Source organism: Ptychodera flava, chromosome 13, assembly GCF_041260155.1.
Source record: "Ptychodera flava strain L36383 chromosome 13, AS_Pfla_20210202, whole genome shotgun sequence".
Lineage (NCBI taxonomy): Eukaryota > Metazoa > Hemichordata > Enteropneusta > Ptychoderidae > Ptychodera > Ptychodera flava.
In genome coordinates, this window is record NC_091940.1 from 19,411,451 (window position 1) to 19,427,044 (window position 15,594).

Consider the following 15,594-nt stretch of genomic DNA (forward strand, 5'->3'; position numbering starts at 1 on the left):
TTAGTGTTGTTTATTAGGGATCCTGGTAAATATTGAGATACAAAACCAAGCATTTATTTTTATATAGCTTCGTTTCACTGTGAAGATATCAAGTATGGATGTGCGATTAGATTTCTATCAAGTGATACCATACTTGATACTATGATAGAAAACGTATTCAAACATGCAGGAAAAAAAATTGATTTAAAAAACATTTTGCAATCAGTACAAATTATGTATGTTTTCGTATATTGTGAAATCACACCAACATCAGTGAATTATTCATATATATATGTGTGTGTGTATATATATAAATTCTCTTCACTGGTAATCACAAATTTTCATTCAGTTTACTGCTCTAAAGTGTATTTCTGCAATATATTTCACACAGGTTGCGGATGACCGCATGGCCTTAGTTCAAAGTATAACATCTGATCCTGAAGCTGGAATAGGAGTCACCAAAGGTTCAGGACTCCCACCAGATTGGTAAGATACATTGACCATTAAAATCAAACCTGCAACCTGCTATGCCATTAATTATCACTATGATTTCATCAGGGTCATCAAAATACATGTACATGAGTATAAGCAGGAAGGACTTGCTCTCTGCATATATATAAGCTAAATATTAAATCAATATTTCCTGTGTATGTGCTTGAGTATAAAGTATGAGTGCTTTCTCAACTGTACAGCCTTAGACACTCATTAGAAAACAAAATTCACACAGTGTGCTATATGATAGGGTTTGCTGTCTATTTAGTATTTAGGAAATTGATCAGGAAATTGAATGACAGAAAGCATGTTTCATAATATAGCTGAATTCCACCTTTGGGACAACAATCCTGAGTCTACAAATGACCATTAAATATATTTTATTGCAGCCACTCTTTTTGACATTTATAACCCAATGGAGTGACCCATAGTTCAGCATAGCCAATTGTACACTGAATCTGATGAATATTATAGTCCAATTACTTGATTCCTAATCAGAAAACAATGAATACCAGCAGACTGACTTTCCATGTGGACTGACTACCCAGGACCTATCACAGGGTGTCTTTTGTGGTCCTGCAATGTTGCCTCACCTGTCTGCCCACACATACATCCTCAATAATTACAGAATGCAACCATGGCATGTTTCACCAAGCCAGCATAGCTGAGTTTCACCATGCAGTGTCCAGCACGCTCTGTTTGCCTCATTTGCCTGGCCTGACTATGAAGTCATATCTGTGGATTGTAGGGAATGACAATGGTACCGATCAATGAGAGACTTGAAAAAGTCAAAGTACCCATCAGCTTTCATGCTCTGTCAATATTTACATACAGCACAGCGAGATTGAGAAACAACAATAAATGTAATGATACAGTGCCAACACTCTCCACTGACAAATTGTAACCTATGTGACTACTGAAACTTATCAATTCTTCTCAAGTACACCTTATAGTTCTTTGTAAATCACTTTTTACATTTCCATTAAATTTTATTGACATGCTTAAGTTTTTGTCTATTGGCATAATCACAATCTGTTGAGTTGTTTTATAAACAAATTTTCTGGTCATTTTAGCCCAAACTATTGTCACCATGGATATTGTAACACGAGTGAAGGATCAAAATTGCAGGTTTTAAATTTGTACAACAGTCTTTGGTTGCATTTGTTTAGATTCTAACTGCTAACATCCTGATATAATTATTTGAAATGACAAGCACTAACTTGATGAGACAGACAATGAGTACCAGCATCTGTTAGTCATGATTCATACATCAAAATATTTACATTTATTTCAAAGGATGATCACAACAGCAGATGTTGCATAAAATACAAGATTTATGAATTAATATTTCCATTCAAAGAGAAGCCAAACATATCAATTGCATATTACCTTGTGTACACATATTGGTGATAGAATACCCCTTGTCATCCCTGATGTACGGGTCTTTTGGAGAGGTCAGCAGGCTTTGAGGATGGACGACCCTCTTAATGATGGTAATAATCTGACTGACATTAAGGTCAAAGGGTCAAAAAATTCCAGTGAAAGAATCGTAAATGGATTGTAGGGTACCCGTTCTGAACTGCCACTGATCTGACAATTTCCTGTCATAGAATCTTAAGAGAATATTTGCCTTACTCTGAAGAAAACTCACAATCTACCAAGACAAATGTTTCTGCTGATGTGCAGCTGGCTCAGAAGGTTATATCTGATTGTTAATTGTCACTATATACAGCAACTTAGGAAGTCTGTTGTGTATATTTCAAAGATAACAGAAGGATTCAGCCAACCAGTTGGATAACAGCTTCCAAGATGATGCACATCAGCCCAAACGTTTCTTTCATCAATATTTATGTGGATGAGACATTTCCTTGACAATTCTTTTTAAATAATTGATCACAATAATCAAAGTTTTTGTTCAATTTAAGTTCTTTTGTGATCAAGCTACATGCAGTTTTTTTTCTGCAAAGACAAGTACTGGTATAAGTAGCTTTTCCAGCAATTCTGTTAGTTTAATCCAGTAAAACATACCAATATTTTGTTTAAATTTATCATTCTATAGTTCTTTCACTTGCAGAAACACTTACAGTCATTTGTGGTATTCTTGTATTACAGGGTTGATCTCCTTGAGGAAGTGCAGTATGATATCACACGAATTAAGCAAAAAAGTGAGTCAGTCTTCAAAATTTACAAATATTTGTCCTACTGAAATATTTGAAAACAGTGTGTCAATAGAGAGAGGCCTCAGCAATTTACTTGTACGGCGGATCAGAGGGGAAGAAATCATTGGAGAGAAGAAAATATGATGTAACTCAGAAAAGGAAATGGAATTATGGTGACCAGATTACTGTAGATCAATAGTGCCTGGCAATACTACTGATATACCGTATCTCTTGATGGGGATCAGAATTTTATTTTATCCTGGGTAATGTACAGTGTCCCTTGGGTTTTTTCGTTTTTTGAGGGGTTTCTTGTGGCAAATTGATATTGTATCCCTGCATACCATTTCACTGATAGTTGAAAAAAACACAATATGCAGGGTCATTGATGATGTGTGTATGTACTTTAAGTGCTGCACTTGATTAACCATTCATTCATACCCTAATTGAATTTTGTTGAATATGTCTGTGGAGCTCATGACATCTTCAAAATTATGAGAACTTTAACTTTTGATTATATGAAAACACTTAGGTGAGATTCAGTGTAATGTTTGCTGCTAATGTTTCAAAAATAGTCATCAACATCCAAACCCCCTGATGGCTACTCTAAACAAATGATACGTAGAATTAAATTGAATTTGTGAAGGATGGTTTGATTGGAGAGTTAAAATTTAGCATGCTTCCAACTGAATTCAGTCCAGTCATTGCAGACTTTAAGCCCTATGGGAGAAAAAGGGTTACCAACAAACCCAGTCTTATTCATGTATGACATCTGCCACCTTTGTCTTAGAAAGAATATATGCTTGTGGAGGGACAGATATGAAATTTTCACGATACTTTTTTGGGCTACCACTTCATAGGTGCATTTTGAAGCTCTTGGAGTGAGTAAAGTTTTCACCAGTGTAGTTTGTGAAAGTAAAGAAAGTGTAGTTTCCCATGGATTAACAAACGGTTTGCGGCCATTCTGAATTGTATCAGTAATATTGAGTAATTTGTCTCTTCAGCAAGAAATTTTGTGTGATTTCCTTGTCTTTACAGTGAAGGAATTGTCAAGTTTACATGACAAACACCTGAACAGGCCTACGTTAGATGACAATGTAGATGAAGAACATGCAATAGAGATTACTACTCAGGAAATTACACAGGTAAGGACTTGCTTTTGGCACAAATACAAGCTGTTTTCACAGTACCACTCCCATGTTCTTAGCTTTTCCAGAAAAGTGAAGAATTTCTCAAATATTCTTTACATTAAAGGGCTAGCATTTTTAACTTTTGATGCACCTGAGCTTCACCTCAGACCCACCCCTTGCCAATGGTGCAAAGCGTTGACAACGATGAAACAAACATTTTGAGTCCTCAGTGTTTTTGTTAAAGCTGGTACCCGGTAAATTTTACTTGGGTTCCCTAGTCACCTTATGTGGGTTCTCCTGTTATATCAATGCAATCCCATCAGGGAAAACAGAAATGTAATGGGGTTCCCCCACCGTGTACTTATCTTCCCAAACCTTAGCCTAAAACACTGGTCCTTCACCAGTTGTTTCAGATACAACATTGCCAACTAAACTCTCCTTATCTTCTGTACATTCTCTTCAGATGTTTCACAGATGTCAACGGAATATCCAGTACATAGGCAGCAAGAGCAGAATGGGCAGTGACCAAGAAAGAAAAGTCACCAAAAATATCATGTCCTCACTAGCCACAAGTTTACAAGAATTATCAATTAATTTTAGAAAAGGGCAGTCAGCCTATTTAAAAAGTAAGAGACAGTTCTAAGTGTGTTCTAACGTTTGTGCCTATGTTTTCACTCCGTTTGCTCTTGTTTAATTCTGTTGTTTCTGATGCTCCATACTATATAACTGTTCATATAAATCAACTTGTTGAAAACAATGTATTGAGTAAAATTATGGCAGTCAATGGATTAAATGGCCAGTATCTTTAACTCTCATGATAATTTCACTATTTTTGTGAACTATAGTTTCTTATTCTGCTCCCCACAGTTTAGATAGACAGTAATCAGCTCGTCAACTCAGTCTGTGTATGTGTTAACTGTATTGTTATTGTTGACAAATGAATTCTGGTGTGGACCAAAATTCAAATGTAAACAATAATCGTGCATTTTACACGTATAGAAGTTGTATTTATAAGCTGAATAGTAGGTTTGTCGACATGCTTTGGGATGTAGAACAAGAATTTGCAATCGACATACAAAACAAAAATAGTGAAAAAATCATCAAAAGTAACTGTTACTAGGGTTTTAAAAGAGAAAAAGTCACATCTGTTAGTGTCATTGAGGATTTGGGCATTACTCAAGACGTGGTATTGCTACAAACTGTTGACATCATGCATGCTATGGACAACACACATAGGCCCATAATTTGGGCACATGCATGTACTGCAGTTTGTTGCTGTACCACTTGAATGTTGCCAGGATTTCCGTGTTTCACATCGAATCCATATCATTTTCATTTTCAATGCTTGTGTTATCTCTCCTTTGAAGGAATTCAGTTATGTGTATGTACAGTAAGCTTATGGATGGTTTTCAGTTGGGTGTCTTGCAACCAAGGGGTGCGATTTATTAAAAGTGCGTAGCACTTTTGATGCTTCAACATGTCTGACACATTGAAAGTCACAAAATAATGGAGCATGTATTAATTGCCAATGTTTTCATGTTTCAGGATTAAAAAGTCGAGAAGAAAGAGCAAAACAGTTTTTTGACACGGGAATGTCTCCTGGAAGTTCATTAATGGCGGAGGAAGACGGCCTAGATGATGAACTCTATGACAGGGTGAGTTTTGAAAATATCTTGAATCAACATATTGACAGAAACAGTCCTATCTCTATGACAGGGTGAGTTTTGAAAATATCTTGAATCAACATATTGACAGAAACAGTCCTATCTCTACGACAGGGTGAGTTTTGAAAATATCTTGAATCAACATATTGACAGAAACAGTCCTATCTCTATGACAGGGTGAGTTTTGAAAATATCTTGAATCAACATATTGACAGAAACAGTCCTATCTCTACGACAGGGTGAAATTTTGAAAATATCTTGAATCAACATATTGACAGAAATAGTCCTATTCACCGCAATGTATTTGTCTGCTGTCACACACCCACTTTCTTGAAGTCACATATCATCAACGAAAAAAATCAGGAAATGCTCTCTGAATACATTTGTTATGGTCCATCCCTTCTCACATTCTCAGTGTTATACATTTGCTGGGATTACCCTGGCTCAAGAACGGCATGAGATAAAATCGCACATAAAAAAAAACTGTGGGAGAATTTCAAAGTCTGTGGGAACCGGACCTAACTTTCCCTGATTTTCTGCATATTGGTTAATTTGCATAACAATACACTCAGTGAGACAGTTTTTGGATGACCTCAGTTTTCAGACATTTACATGACATGCTGTTCGTTATACTCACTTCGCTCCGTTTTGATAGCGTTTTACAAGTCATGCTACAGCATATTAAGTCAGGTGACGCTGCTGTCTCGTTTTGGATTTTTTTTGTAGAAGCTATTTCGGGCGCTACAAACTTGGTGAAGTTAGCCACACCGTACGATACGAGGTGTCGAACGCAACACACAGGGACAGCCCGTGTCCAATATCCAAGCGCTATACACCTTGAAATATAGTTGCGTCGTCCATGGATTAAACATAACTAATTATCATGAAATATTTCCATATAGTTTTCTAAACTCATCGAAATTGAAAATCGGGGTTCGAAGTTTCAAAATATCATAATTTAGCCCTTATCACATTCAAAATACGGCGTCCGATTACTGCGATAGCAGTCCGATTACATGCACTCAACATGGGGGCAAAAATTTGGCAACTTTGACCACCTAAATGCCACTTCTATCGGTGTTAACATTTTGAGGATAAACACAATAAAGTTTCGAAAGGTATGATAATAAGATTTCGTTGTGCTCGTCATTTATGAAACGGCTTTGGGCGAAATTCACTACCCTGTCCGAAAACTGTCACACTGAGTGTAGTTGTAATCGGAGGCGATCGAATCCATACTTTCTAGTGCGGGAGTAACGGAAGTACAGTAGTCCAGAATAGTGCATTTTCGTTTTTTCTTCGCACTACCACTCGTACTGGACACGAATGTTCCTTCGAAAGCGCCATTTTGAGCGACGACAACACACTGTACACCAGCAATGAACACTTGCTGTATCGACTCCAATGATTTGTCAATGAACGCAAAACTTCCTGTGGGCAACCAATCACAAACGCTGTTGAAACGGGTAACTCTGCAACAGCTTTTTTCTAGCGTAATTATACCGCTCTCTACGGCGACACAACGAGTGGTTCTGTACTGAAAACCTGCCAAATATTACCGATGAATTTAGATCGCGTAAAGGTATCACGTACGCGCCATTTGAATTATCAGCGCGACTTTTTTGCCCAATTGATTTTTCTGAATGCGATTTTTCTGATTTTTGAGCGTAAATATCGCGTTATCGCGCCCCAAAGTGATCCCTGCATTTGCTGTCTCTACTTTCTGCAACAAATATTTAGATACAGTAGCTATGCACAGGGTTTGATTGTTTGTTCTTTTTTTGCATTAATTGCATCGATGCAGATTATTTGAACACTCTTAACCTGATATGCTCACATCCAAACACATAAATTAAGTCACACCATTTATTGGATTCAACTAAGTCTGAGGTGTACAGAGTAATAGTTTTTGCAGTAGACATACCTACAGTAGAGTTTCGGTATGATTGTGCTCTCCACGTCTCTCTCTCTTTTCTCTCTCTGTTAGTCTGTCAGATATTATCTCTCATTCTCTTCCTCTCTCTGTCTCCTCCTGCCACAGAGGCACATATCAAGGATGTAGAAAATAGCCTGCAGCCAGCAAACAACCAGCTGTCAGCTCAAATTCACCTGCTGTTAAAATTATTTGTTCAATGAAAATCAGGGAAATTTGGCACAGATGTAATGTGCTAGCACACACTTGTAACCACCTACTATCGTCATCGCCAACCAAACAAAATTTCATCCCTGCATACACACATACACATACACAGTATATATATCCAATCATAACATTATTTTATTTCCCCTGCAGGGTTTCACAGAAAGTCAAATGCAGATGGTAGCAGAGAACACAGCCATGGTTGAAGATAGGGAAAAAGAAATTCTACACATTGTACAGTCAATATCAGACCTCAATGAGATTTTCAGAGACTTAGCAACTATGGTTGTAGAACAGGTATGTACTCCTTAGCAGTGGCTATGAGAAATTTTGGAATGTGAACAAATTACATCCTACACAATCAAACCATGCAGAGACGATACAAAGAATCAGAATTAATGTGACTACGACTTCTACAGCCCAGCATGAACTGTTGAAATTGATGAAAATTAATTTACAGCTCTTGTACTCCATTTCATCAACTTTGCTAATTGGCAGGCAACTAGCTTCAGCAAGAAGATGGCTAAACACCCAGTACCACTTTATTGTTATCATTTACAATCCCGAATCAAACTCTTGTACTCAGTGCCTTTCCACAAGCTGTGCTCCTACACACCAACTGAATTTCTGATTGAAAATGTTGATATTGTAGACAGATTTGAAGTAAACTGCGACGTTCTCAAATTCAATAATGATCATACTTACTTTCTCAGGGCACAATTTTAGACAGAATAGATTACAACATTGAGAAGACTGCCACCACAGTCCACCAGGGTCTTAAACAACTGCAAAAGGTAGGTTGAGAAAGATGCATCATTTTGAAATAATCCAAGGACAAATCATTTTGTGGCCAAATTCTGTGAACAAATTCATCTCAATTTGTCATCATCTCAAATTCCAATTTTCCTTGCCTGTGTGGTCATATTTCCCAATCGACTCACTCTCCTACCCTGCCATTATGTGTATTGCCTAAAACCTCTAATAACAGTACATCAAATTCCTGAGTTTCTGTTTTATTGTAATCCTGTACAAGGTCCTTATCCATCCTCACCAGGCCATTATCCCCAGTGTTAAATGTGTGTTTTCCACAATAGGTCATGACCCTTCACAAACGGGTCAGTATTTTACTAAAAGGTCATTATCTCGTTCAAGAAGTCATAGTCAAACCATCATGTTGTTTCATACTATTTCCCTCTTTCACTGAGTGATACCTATATAACAAAGTCTAACAATATCTCATTGACCTCTAACCCTGCCATGCTGACATCTGACATTTTCATCTCACGTAACCATCCTTTACTTTTTTCAGGCTGAAAAATACCAGAAGAAGAATAGGAAGATGTTGATAATCATGATTTTAGCGGTAGTAATCATAGTCCTCATAATAATACTCATAGCTTCCAAGAGTTAGAATTAGGTTTTGTAGATAGTGTAAATAGAAATTTACTGAGTCTCATTGTACAAATATTTATATATAATTGGTCGAAGTGAGCTCTAAGTGTATAAATTGACATGTGAGAACTGACAGTTCTTTTAGAGCGTGCTCGCTCTCCTTTGCTCCATTGCCTGCCATTTCAGTGTAACTTTCCTGTGACCCATGACATTGGACCTGGTTTCATTAAGCATGGGCCAAAGTTTTTTTATTTAGTAAAAGTTTCGCGTTTTATTTTAACCATAGTTAAGAAGTCATGTCCAAGTAAATTCAGAGTTAATGGAACAGGGTTTTTATGGGAGAGGAATCAGAAGAGGAAATGTTTGAGAAGAAATGTATGTTTTTTAAAAATTGTGATGTACTGTGATCATTGTTGATAGACATAATAGAAGACACTAGTCACTGTTTGTCTTATGGGTGTAAGTCTAGTAACTGGTACCTGCAGGAGCTCACCAACCAACACAGATTTCCACTTCTTTTGCGTGTCTCCTGTAATACTGGTTGAAAACTGGTTGAAAACAGAAGTGTAGCCATGATTTCTATGCATGTACTTTGGGCAGAGATCGGAACTTCTCTTTTTGATTTAAAAGAAAGAAGAGGCGCAAGATTTCGGGACATAATGAATGTTATGCCAAATGCACAAGACCACGGCCGTCATGAAGGACGCAAAGAGCTATCTTTGGTAGATTTCTTGTCCAAACTTTTGTACATACTATTGACTGTGGGTTGATGATCCGCACTGATTTTCAGTGACAACAGTGATACCATCCCAATCTCTTCTTTCCAAGATTTTAAGACAGTGTCCAAGTTTGCCAGATGAATATACCTTTCTCATGCAATTTATTATAAAAGGTATTGTAAGTTTACTCTGTTGAAACCTGTATAACCATATGTACATGGCTGAAAGTACTACCATTGCACATTCTTTGCATTGAATGGCTTAAGTTAATAGTTTTTGTTTCTAATTTTCACTGTCAATTTGAATCAGTGGATTCAAAAAAGGATTGTCCTATGTGAAAAAAAATCACTTGCAATTGAGTTCCTTTTATAAAACCGTAAATGAATTTAAAGTGTCCTTCAATTGCATTAAAATAAAATGTAGTGATGGTTCCATCGTTACTTTACGTCATATTGTCTAGTTCTCGTACCCCATTTGTTTCAGACAGGTAACAAAAGTAAACGTCCAATGAAGGTAAAGGTGGGGCCAATCTGTACATCTGATTTAAAACAAGTTGAGTGTCTCTGAAATAGTCCTATCACCCAGAAGTTAAATAATGGGCTATATAACAACTTTCCTATTTATTGTATTGACCTGAATAGAATTATACATACTGTATTGTGAATGTTTTTCTGGTGTAAGTGCAAACATCCTAGTTTTAGTGAGAATATAGCGTCTGTGATTGTGAAATTATTATGAAGATGGTAGATGAACTATGACCCTTTCCGGTCAAAGGTCATCACAGTCCGTTTGAGAATCCCTATCAATGCAATTCATCATACTTTCAAGAAAAAGTCCATGATTATGATGTAAAAAATGATTCTGAATTTGCAGGTGTAAAAATTATAACAGATGTCTGCTTTTAAGATTTGTGATGTAGGTATGTATATTCTTATCACATGAGCTGTGCCATACACGAATCGCCACTTCCAGAAAGGTCACAGGGTCAGTGGTACCAATGTTGATGAGAAATCACCGCTGATTTCATTAGTAGTGTAGTATTGAGGGTTTTCAGTTATACATGTTTTATGTGCAAGACTTGCAGTTCAGTACTGTGAATTGCACTGTCCATACAATGATGGCACAATTGACCTTGTGACCTTCCATGTAAATCTATGGCAATGCGCAGAAGTGATGATTTCACGTTTATCTGTGTGTAGCTATTGTCTTTTCCAGTGCAATGTCTGTGAACGTTTGAAACTCATGATTAGAATGTGAATGTTATACAGAACATGCATTGTGTTCCAGTTCTAGTTCACATCAGTGGATTTTTGTCAAGGTACATCTATGCATAAAAGAAGTAAATTTAAGTGAAAGTCGACTTAGATGTGTTACCTTATTTTTCTTGACCAGTGAGTTGATAATGTATGCAGGTGTTTATCTCAGATGAAGTATGTTTTGACAGGTTTGCATTTTGTTCATCTTGCAGAATCAAAAAACACTTGCGCAATGACCAATGTATAGGGCACTTCGATGTGGGTGGGCATCCATTGGCTGTGGGTGTAAAGCATGCTCCTTTGGTTTGAAAAGTGTCAAACAGGTGAACAGCAGCATGTTTCATTGTAAGTTCTTGGTAAAGGGGGGGGAAAGCAAGCCAGTCATGTCATTATAGTTTCATGTAACAGGGTGGATTTACATGTGAATTATATTATTCTTAATGCTCACTGCATTCGTCATTGCATATGTACCGTTCCACCTGTTTGAACAGAGTCAGTATTACCTAGAGAATTTTGAAAGTATATAGTAAGGAATGTGGTTGTTTTGTCATAACACTGTCACTCATCGATGAGTAATGTAAATTTCTGCATGACATGTTTTCTGATAAGAGTTGTTCTCTAAAGGTGGTTCCAGTACACCTTTCTCTTTACATCTGCCATAGTGATCTATCAAATGTACCTAGCAGTTTCTCTGGCCATTGACTTTACATGCCCTGGTGTACAATGAATTTTACCAAGATTTAAGTATATGCTAGAAGTTGGTGTATTACTGTACTTCATCGGGACTTTGTTGCCAGAACTATTCTGTGTTATTAACTACCCCAGTGCCCTGATGAACATTTCATTAGCGAGATGGCACCCAGTGACTTTTTTTTTCACCAGTGACTGTGATAGTCACTCATGATATTTTAGCATTTTCAGTTGTAAACCACAATTAAGTCAACACACATTTTACAGTATAAGCTGTTGTCCTTGCTCAGTTTCACCTTCCCTACTCTTTCACATCTACATCTACAAAAGAAATGCTTAAGACAGCCACTAGAGGGCCATAAAGTGGCCAAGACACAAGGTACACACTGCTTGGGCAAGTCAGGAGAATCTGATGGAAAAGATAAAGCTTTGGCATAGGATATGTACTGTATCTTAGGCCTTTAAACTTTTTGAACTCTGACCTCCTTGTAACTTATGACATCATGCGTGTATTTACCCTCAACAGCTGAAATGTTGTTGGTAACTTTTAACATGTACACCCACACACACACACACCGCCGTTATGAAAAATGGGAAAGACAAAGTTCTTAATTACGATAATTATGCAAGTAAAGGCAACAAAAACGGTCAAAAGATCATCACATTTTTTGCATTCTTGCATGCAACACCATGGGAAATGCTGTAATGCTGTTCCTTTGAATTGTAGAGTCATCTGCAAGAGACACATAGTCCCTTTCTTGTCAATGGTATTTATGATCGTCTGTCAGCACTTGAAAATGTTACAATTGTAATTCCATACTTGAATTTTAAGCCAGTATAATTGTGAGAATTATCATGATCCTTTGATAAATCTTGTAATAATAACTTCAGCATGAAAGAAATGTAAGGCTCTCTTTCCGTCTGTAAAGGATATATTGTCCATCATACACTATTATGATATGTGTAAAATGAAACCGCTCTGTTATTGAATATGCAACTAAACTACTACATAGTGAAATAACTGGAAAAAGAATGGCAACTTCTGCTTGAATTTACCGTCAACAAGTGTTGTATGTCAGTTGAGGCAACTGACGATCATCACCAAGTTCACACCAAAGTGTTACATGGAACAGGGTTAGTTTAAGTTGGTCATTGTCCACCATTCAACTTTGACCTTACAGTGACATGCTTATTAATAGAAATTTTGCAAAGTTGTAGTGCAATATGTGAAACCAACTATGTATATATACATGTCTATAGTTCATACAAAACATTCACCAAATCTCAACAATTCATCTGTGGGCCTTTACAAAATACATGCCTTTGATTTCCAAAGCAGTGCTTGCATACCTGTAGCACTGATTTGTAAGAAGTTTTCTCCTGCAGGGTCCTTCTGCAAAACTAAATCCATCTACTACCATAAGATATTCAGTATTACTGTTTGAAACAACAGAGGATGCAATACCTCTCCGTCTGCTATATACATACTGTAGATATAGAGATTTTATGAAATTGTTCAGAAGTAGAGGGGTCAGCATTGACTTTGAGAGATTGACCTTTTGTTTTGTTGCTCACAAGACCACAATAATCCTTGGTGCATCAGTGAAATGCAAACAGATGGCCATTAGGTTTTAACAGGAAAAATGTTTTATTCATAAAAAAATTGTCATGTGTTTGCAACTGGTTTCACACAGGAGAAGACCACATGTGCTGACCCAATGATATTGTTCTTTTAGTTGACACTTCAAGGCCATTGACAAAGTAAAATTGTAATTTTTCAAGTCAAAATACCACAGTAATAAGGTCAGGAAGTACATTAGAAACCAAACAAAAGGTCATCTTAGGGAAACAAATAATGTCTGTTGAACATGAACTAGGGAAAGAGCCCAGATAGTATCACATGTATGGTGCTTGTTACATGTAAATGGTCCAATGTCATCAGCCTACAAATTCAGTGTTGTAGTGAATAATTCTCTTGATGTGTTTGAAATGCTCATACCTAAACCTTTCCTATGGTGAAGTTAAACATCTGAATCAATTATCTCATTCTATTAAGAGAGGAGTCATCATATAAAATCATTCTTGTGGAGGTAATAAGCTAATGTATGTGTGCAGTGTATATACCTGATATCGTCACAATACCAACAATGTTACCAAACGTTTGAGACCCTAATTTAAGAACTTGGAATAGGTATATGCTTACTAAGGAGTTATTTCTCCATGATAATAGACCAAGCTGTCGGTCTGTATCTTGGGAAGTTAAAAACTATCTACTGTTGATTGACCAATCAGAGTGCTCAATTCAGGGTGCTTTATCTACTCGTAAAGCCTTGGTCACCAAATTCCAGAAATGAATGACAGCTCCGTAGTAAAGTACTGTCCAATCAAAAGTGAACATGTCATATTCTGTAGACATCTGGTACGTTTAATATTCAAATTTGGTAAAACAGCGGAAACCAGCTGCAAAACAAAATCTGCTGTGCCCTAGGGCATTTAGATAATGTGCCCTAGGGCATTTATAGGATGTTCCATTACATTGGAAGGCTATTTCACAAATAAAAGTTTTAATTCATATCCTAAACATGTTACTATGACAAAGGGGACGGTTGACGTAAACACATTGAAAACGAAAATATATCAGATGGGGCGATAGTTTTTAAGTCGGATAAAACCCTCGTACTCGGGCTCTTCTGGTATATAAAGTCCAACCCTACGATAAAATGTCTCGGCCTGCGGCCTCGACATTTTATCGTTGGGTTGGACTTTATATACCAGAAGAGCCCTTGTACTCGGGCTTTATCCTATAGAAGTGAGCCATTTTTCTCAAATATGTAGTGGGCCATATAATGAGGTGGTTGCAGTTACTCAAAGATGAAACTCATCTTTTTCAAGTGTTGTATCATACTATATCAAAGTAACCAACGTTTCAATTTTTGTCTTCTTTTTACTTTGGATGAAGGATGTTCAAAGTCAGAGATCTGACTGTTAGCTTTGCCAGTGCCCAACATTTCAACGTCTTCATGAAATCTATGTGAAAAGTTGTATTTATAGAAGAAAGAGATTTGGTGAATAAAAGTACATAGTATATGTAAGAAATGTATCAATATACACAAGCCTCACAGTTATTTTTTTTAAGCATAAATCATATGAAGTTTTATTACATGCCTCAGACACAGTCCCTCTATTGGACTGTGCCTCAGATAACCAAATGTTGCATGCTCAATAGGATTCAATGGTAACTTGTTGATGATGTTGCAAGGCACACTGTCATCATTTGATGGAAAGGGACCTGGAACTATTGTCAACTTGACCACTTCGGGGTTTAAGAATGATCTAATTACATGTTTTACATGACAAATCCAGGTTTTAAAAAGGTTGTCATTTGCAACTAAGCCAAAACTTTTGAGTAAAATTTATGTAAAAGAGGTATGAAACAAAAATATAGCCCAAACAACGGACTATGTACCCTCATAACAAGAAATTATTTGCCCTCGTAAATGGTCACCAGCCCTCTGGCACATAGTCCCCGTTTTGGTTATAACATGTAATATTCAGATGACATGCGGGTGATAATTAATTTGGTTGACTGTAAAAGCATAGCAGCCAGACCAGCCATTTGTCAAAGATGCCACCAGTCAAAATATTTTGTTTATTCTATTTTCAATCAACACCACATTTCAAGATAATCGGCATGCGGGGGGGTACGTTTGGATTAACCTTTCACAAAAGGCACCTAAGGGACAAGTGGTTTACTGTTTAGAAGGAAAATTTGATCCAGATGTGCCCATTTCGTAGACAAACTCAAGAAATTGAAATGAGTTTTAGAGACATTTTGTCAACCCTTGAAAAAGGTCAACTCAAAAGTTTGTGGGAAATGTTGCAAATTTTACTTGGGACACATAGAAGAACTTTTTTTTTGGTTTTGTAGTATTGTCTTTCTTCTTTTGGTTCTTGGATCTTTTATATGAATTTTTTT

The 15,594-nt window shown here is 36.8% G+C and overlaps 1 protein-coding gene across 3 annotated transcripts in view; it reads left to right on the forward strand.

The window, feature by feature from the left end:
* LOC139147727 (syntaxin-16-like) overlaps nt 1-14,722 on the forward strand; it is an 18,608-nt gene extending 3,886 nt beyond the window's left edge. For 2 of the 3 annotated variants that reach the window (XM_070718894.1, XM_070718895.1), the window contains exons 2-9: nt 371-465; nt 2,584-2,636; nt 3,666-3,772; nt 4,221-4,383; nt 5,303-5,412; nt 7,715-7,858; nt 8,275-8,355; nt 8,871-14,722. In XM_070718894.1, the coding sequence (XP_070574995.1) occupies nt 371-465; nt 2,584-2,636; nt 3,666-3,772; nt 4,221-4,383; nt 5,303-5,412; nt 7,715-7,858; nt 8,275-8,355; nt 8,871-8,972 (855 nt within the window). In that variant the 3' untranslated portion in view covers nt 8,973-14,722. The remainder of the gene's footprint in view (nt 1-370; nt 466-2,583; nt 2,637-3,665; nt 3,773-4,220; nt 4,384-5,302; nt 5,413-7,714; nt 7,859-8,274; nt 8,356-8,870) is intronic. The other variant, XM_070718896.1, reaches the window with a different exon arrangement.
* The last annotated feature ends 872 nt before the right edge of the window (nt 14,723-15,594 follow it).